Below are 6,000 nucleotides of genomic sequence, written 5' to 3'. Positions count from 1 at the left end.
GTGGAACACAGACTGTGCAGCGCCCAAGAGCTAGGCGCTGCACATTACAGGTGTGTGGCGCCTAGATATTAGGCGTTGCACAGGTGTGTGTGGGGCCGCAACTGGACCAGGGCTGCCACGCTGGCAGGATGTGCGACGCCTAAGGGAAGGGCACTGCACAGTAGGGTGCGGCGCCCGGCTGTCGGGCGCCACACCAAAGGGTCAGCAGAGTGAAATTTTTTCGTGACCAGGTCAGTTTGTGATTTGATTTCTGCCTGAGATCAGATATGTGATTTCTGCCTCGCCCGGGCATTGGCTTTTCTTTTGCCTGCCGGTGCGCGGAGCCAAGAGCCAAGGTTTCATTTCACACTTGCACCTGCACGGAGGCGCCGGACCATTCCACGGGTAGGTAAACAGTTAAGTAACCAGGCCAGGCCCCCTTTGGGGAGGAAGGAAGGACGGGTCGCAATGAATGAATTCCACGTTCCAGCCTCCCAGACCACTGCACATGCCACTGTACTACTCCTACTAAAAAAATGTCGGCCTCCGCTCTACAAAAGTACAAATCACCACCCTTCCCCATCTCGAGGACGCCACTCCCCTCCCATCCCTCTCACCTCACCTGAGTCCAGTCGCTTTCGCTTGCCCCGCACACCTGCTCTGCTCTGCCTCGCCCCCCACTCCCCACCCTACCACCTCCCAAGTCCCGAGGAAGGAGGAACCAAGGAAGGAGCCACGCACGAGCACCAGCCGTGACTGACTGACGCCGAGGAGCCACCGCAGCTGCGATGGCCGCGCCGCCGCCCAAGCAGGAGGAGCTGCAGCCGCACGCCGTCCGGGACCAGCTGCCGGCCGTCTCCTACTGCCTTACCAGCCCGCCCCCATGGCGTGAGCACCCGCATTCCTCGCTCGCCGCCCGTTGCTTCATTTCGAATTTTTTTACTCCGCCCGGATCTCCCGCAACCAACTGACCTCAACTGAAACTCTGCCGTTGCGTTGCAGCGGAGGCCATCCTGCTGGGCTTCCAGCACTACCTCGTCATGCTCGGCACCACCGTCATCATCCCCACCGCGCTCGTCCCGCAGATGGGCGGCGGCAACGTACGCCCCTCCTCCCCTTCCCCTCTCCCCCTCTCCTCTCCTCTCCTCTGCTCGCCCGGCCTCACGGTGCCTGAACCGAATCCGCCCGATGCAGGAGGAGAAGGCGCGGGTGGTGCAGACGCTGCTCTTCGTCGCCGGGATCAACACGCTGCTGCAGAGCTTCCTTGGCACGCGCCTCCCCGCCGTCATCGGGGGCTCCTACACCTTCGTCGCGCCCACCATCTCCATCGTCCTCGCCGCCCGCTACAGCGGCATCGCCGACCCGCACGAGAAGTTCCTCCGCACCATGCGCGGCACGCAGGGCGCGCTCATCGTCGCCTCCACGCTCCAGATCATCATGGGCTTCAGCGGCCTCTGGCGCATTGTCGTCAGGTTCGCCCCCCTTCCTCTCCCCGGTTCCCCCGCAGAGGGGGTTCAGGTTCCAGGTGTTTGGCTCCATCAGTGTACCGATTTGTGTTGACCCCTGTGCTTTCTGGTGATGCCGCAGGCTGCTGAGCCCGCTGTCGGCGGCGCCCCTCGTCGCGCTCGTCGGGTTCGGCCTCTACGAGCTTGGATTCCCAAGTGTAAGCCTTCTGTTTGTGCACACACAAATCTGCACTTCTGAATTATGTCTGTGTGTAGTTGACAGCAGTGGGGATAACAATAACATAACAGTATGAATCTGCTGTGTAGGTTGCGAAATGCATCGAGATCGGTCTTCCAGAGATCATACTGCTGGTGGCTCTTTCCCAGGTAGTACATGCATCATCAGGACAGGATGGCCAAGCTGCTGTGCTGTGTGATTTCTTACTAACAATATCTGAAGCCTTATGATTGTTATGCAATTTTTTCTGCAGTACGTACCTCATCTGGTGCCTTTGCTGGGGACTGCATTCGAGCGGTTCGCCGTCATAATGTCGGTGGCCATCGTGTGGCTTTACGCCTTCTTCCTCACCGTCGGTGGGGCGTACAAGAATGCTGCTCCAAAAACCCAATTCCACTGCCGCACTGATCGATCTGGCCTAGTTGGGGGTGCTCCCTGGTAAAAATTTAAGACCATTACAGGATAACCGTACTGCAATTTACAGTGGAGGAATTCAGCTACTGATCAGATCATTGCCTTACAATTTGCAGGATAACTGTGCCATACCCATTCCAGTGGGGAGCACCGACTTTTGATGCTGGTGAATGCTTTGCCATGATGGCAGCTGCTTTTGTTGCTCTTGTGGAGGTATTGTGGACAACTAACTGATGATGCTTACATAGATACACATCATTTCCACATCGGAAGGCATCGAGCATTGAGTGAATAACACTCCCTGTTTTGCAATGCAGTCTACTGGTGCTTTCATTGCGGTTTCACGGTACGCCAGTGCAACGCCATGCCCTCCTTCTGTTATGAGTCGCGGCATCGGTTGGCAGGTAACAAACATCTGAATCCCTCCATTGCTCTGCATTTAGTATTATCTGAATACTGAAGGGACTTGTAAGCATCTTCTTACCTTCATTTGTTTTGTGTGCTTATGTAGGGGGTTGGCATTTTGCTGGCCGGCTTATTTGGAACGGCTAATGGGTGCTCTGTATCTGTGTAAGTGGATTGCAGATGATTGGCTCTTGCAGTGCTTATATACTTTATTCATAGTGTGATCTGAATACTGAAGATGTTTTTACACTGTTCTGGAACAGGGAAAATGCTGGGCTGCTAGGTTTGACACGTGTTGGCAGCCGGCGTGTGGTGCAGATTTCCGCTGGGTTTATGCTATTCTTCTCTATTCTCGGTAAGCCTCATGCTTTGATGTAATTCGTGTTCAACATACTCTTGTGTTAACTGAATATCTATCAAGTTTCAAAGGTCTATGGTCTGAGGCTCTTCAAGCATTATCTGTATTCTTCCAGGAAAAGTTATTCGTTGTTGCAATACTGCATAAGCAGTGGAAGAGGAATACATTAATAGATAAAGCAGTTCATTTTATAAATAACCAGCTCAGGAGCAGTTAAGCCAAAAGCCTTGAAATCTGGTTTTATGATGACAAAAGAAATAACTGAAAGCAAAACTAGGTCCTGGTATCCTGTATAAATATATTGGTAGGAAAGTGTGGTCTCATGATTCCGTTTTGTTTTGCACCAGTTTTAAGCTCCTCCTGCACCTCACACAATAACCATGAAGTGTATCTGATGGCACTGCTTTTGTGCTGCATTTGCAGGGAAATTTGGAGCTGTTTTCGCATCAATTCCGGGCCCAATAATCGCAGCCATATACTGTCTTCTCTTTGCATATGTTGGTATGTATTTGAAGCTACTCGTAAATAATAGATCTTGCTTTATTCATGACGGTTGAATTGAATAAATTTGATATGTTGTTTCTGTGCAAACAGGTATGGCAGGGGTCGGGTTCCTTCAGTTTTGCAACCTCAACAGCTTCCGAACAAAATTCATCCTGGGATTCTCCTTGTTCATGGGTATATCGGTTCCACAGTATTTCAATGAGTACACCTCTGTTGCAGGCTTTGGCCCGGTACACACGCACGCAAGATGGGTAAGCTCCAGTGCAAACCAAGTGTTATTCAGTTATAATGGCTACCATCTGACACCTCGTGTAAAAAACCAATCAACATAATCATTTTCTCAGTGAAATGCGAACAATAGTGCGTAAACATTTGCTGCAGTAATCATGTGCTGCCATAATTGGCTCAGTTATAAGTTTATAACCACATAGCACTTGTAGATATGGTAATCTGACTGATATTCCAGACATGCTGTTATGTTCTGTACCATGATCTTGGTGGTGATACAGAATCTACAGGTTCTTTATACCTAGTGAGGTGATCAGTGATACACTCACTGATAGTACTTATTTGTTTTTGTGTTGTTTAACTCCTGTTCCTGAATATATCCTCCTTTCACATGCTGAATACTCCCTCCGTTCCAAAATATTTGTCTTTTTAGTGATTTCAAATGGCTACCACATACGGATGTATATAGACATATTTTAGAGTGTAGATTCACTCATTTTGCTCCGTATGTAGACTGACACCTGATGTTTCTCATTTCCTCACTGCCAGTTCAACGACATGATCAACGTGGTGTTCTCGTCGAAAGCGTTTGTCGGAGGCGCCACCGCCCTTCTCCTGGACAGCACCCTGCACAGGCACGACAGCACCGCCAGGAAGGACCGGGGCCACCATTTCTGGGACAGGTTCAGGTCTTTCAAGACAGACCCGAGAAGCGAGGAGTTCTACTCCCTGCCCTTCAACCTCAACAAGTTCTTCCCGTCCTTCTGATCGATGCTTCTAAAGAGAGAACGGAAACGACACACGATTGATTAGTCCTCGCCTCTAGGGAAGTAGCTTCTTGCGATGTGAATGCTGTTGTCCTCCCTGATGATTTTTTGTGCCTCTGAGTTCTGAATCCTGCAGATCTCGGTGTAAACTGTTATGAGAAAATAGAGAGGTGCCTCGATAGTTTCTGAATGTATATTGGGTCATCAATAAAATGAAAGATTCGTCGCTCGGTCCTGATCGATCTTTTAGCTGTGCATCTTGTTGAACCGCTGACGATGCTATCTGGAGTATCTACGTATTTAACACTGCACTGTACTGAACGTTTAAACTTTGTCTCACCATTCTAAGCTGGTACCTTGGATGCAAAACATGGACGCTTGAGAGGAAGAGGATAGTATAACCCTGTCACCAAGTATCCTGTTTAGAGTATGCTAGTTGAAACACGGGCAAACAGATGTAGGCAGCGACCAAATGGTCGGCGTTCGCCATCAGCCAGCTTGTGTCCTTCCCGATCAAACTTTCAGTTGTGTGACACACTGAGCTGTACAACATTTGAACTCGTTGTAAGCTAATCCTGGGTGCAAGATGCTTGAAGCAAGCCGATTAATATAGGAAACTATGTAATTAAAAAACCATGTAAGGGTAATAATGCAAAAACTCCTCTGTATGTGCTTCTACAGTTATACCATCTACCAACAACAAAAACAACCAAGTTTTTCTGGTAGTTTCCGCATGTATGCGTGCAATTGCACTTTGTTTTATTGATTAATATAGTGTGTGCAGCTAAAAAAAAGCTTTTAGTCCCAAACAAGTTGGGATAGGCTAGAGCTGAAACCCATCAGTGGCAGGTTTTGAACAGGAATTAAAACATATTTTACATGTGAACTAGGTAAACTTTCTTAGGTAATCCTAGGTCCAATGGCAGAAGGCCAGTGGCGGCGCTAGGAATCCAATCATGTGTAATCAATTAAACCTTGTGCAGTCAGATGGATACATTTTATAAGATTTTTCACATGATTTTGCTTGTTTGTTATTTTTGCAAAAAGCTATGTAGTCAATTGACTACCCAGCTCAAGTGTGGCTTCGCCATTGGCTGAAGCTGAAAGCCTCAATGACTATGTTGCCAAGAGGGCTCTTTTCCAGACTAACACTGAAATCACACTGGAATGCAAAGTTATGGCAGTCATGCTGGATGAAACATGGGCACCACAGGACAGTAGCATGATCATATGCAACTCAAATCAATCATAACAATTCAACAATGAACCCATAGGACAAAAATAATTTACTCGGGCATAAAGAAGATGCAATAAATCATCATATAATAATTAATAGCATTCAACACCATGTTCAAGTAGGGGATTATAGCGAATTGCGGGAGAGTGGACCGCTTAATAGAGAGGAAGGAAGGTGATGGAGATGTCGGTGAAGACGGAGAAGTTATTGGAGATGATCGCCGTGATGGTGGTTCCCCCTGCGGCACTTCGACGCCACCGGGAGAGAGGGGGAGAGAAGCCTCCCTCCTTCTTCCTGCACCTCCCCCTAGATGGGGAGAGGTTTCCACTTCTGGTCCTTGGCCTCCATGGCGCCCGGAGGGGCTAGAGCCCCTCCGAGATTGGATCTCTCCTCCCCTGTTTCTCTCTATTTTGGAATTACTTCTG

General features: G+C 48.9%; 1 protein-coding gene across 1 annotated transcript; it reads left to right on the top strand.

Annotated features, from left to right (window-relative positions):
* The first annotated feature begins 562 nt into the window (after positions 1–562).
* On the top strand, positions 563–4,572 carry LOC123105713 (nucleobase-ascorbate transporter 6). The gene is made up of 13 exons (XM_044527832.1): positions 563–867; positions 982–1,079; positions 1,174–1,451; positions 1,567–1,642; positions 1,752–1,811; positions 1,916–2,100; positions 2,193–2,289; positions 2,394–2,480; positions 2,588–2,646; positions 2,745–2,836; positions 3,263–3,340; positions 3,434–3,594; positions 4,121–4,572. Exons 1-13 carry the CDS (start codon positions 768–770, stop codon positions 4,337–4,339), a joined length of 1,590 nt encoding a protein of 529 aa, XP_044383767.1. The 5' UTR covers positions 563–767; the 3' UTR covers positions 4,340–4,572.
* Positions 4,573–6,000: the final 1,428 nt, after the last annotated feature.

This window comes from Triticum aestivum, chromosome 5A (genome assembly GCF_018294505.1).
Source record: "Triticum aestivum cultivar Chinese Spring chromosome 5A, IWGSC CS RefSeq v2.1, whole genome shotgun sequence".
NCBI lineage: Eukaryota > Viridiplantae > Streptophyta > Magnoliopsida > Poales > Poaceae > Triticum > Triticum aestivum.
Note: the sequence above shows the minus strand (reverse complement) of the source record. Positions and strands in the feature narration are given on the sequence as shown.

Bases quoted from the DNA above. Each gene is read 5' to 3' on its own strand.
- LOC123105713 (XM_044527832.1), top strand. From the start codon at position 768: ATGGCCGCGCCGCCGCCCAAGCAGGAGGAGCTGCAGCCGCACGCCGTC. The intron at 2,101-2,192 runs GTAAAAATTTAA...TACAATTTGCAG, and splicing joins CTAGTTGGGGGTGCTCCCTG to GATAACTGTGCCATACCCAT. The intron at 2,481-2,587 runs GTAACAAACATC...GTGCTTATGTAG, and splicing joins GTCGCGGCATCGGTTGGCAG to GGGGTTGGCATTTTGCTGGC.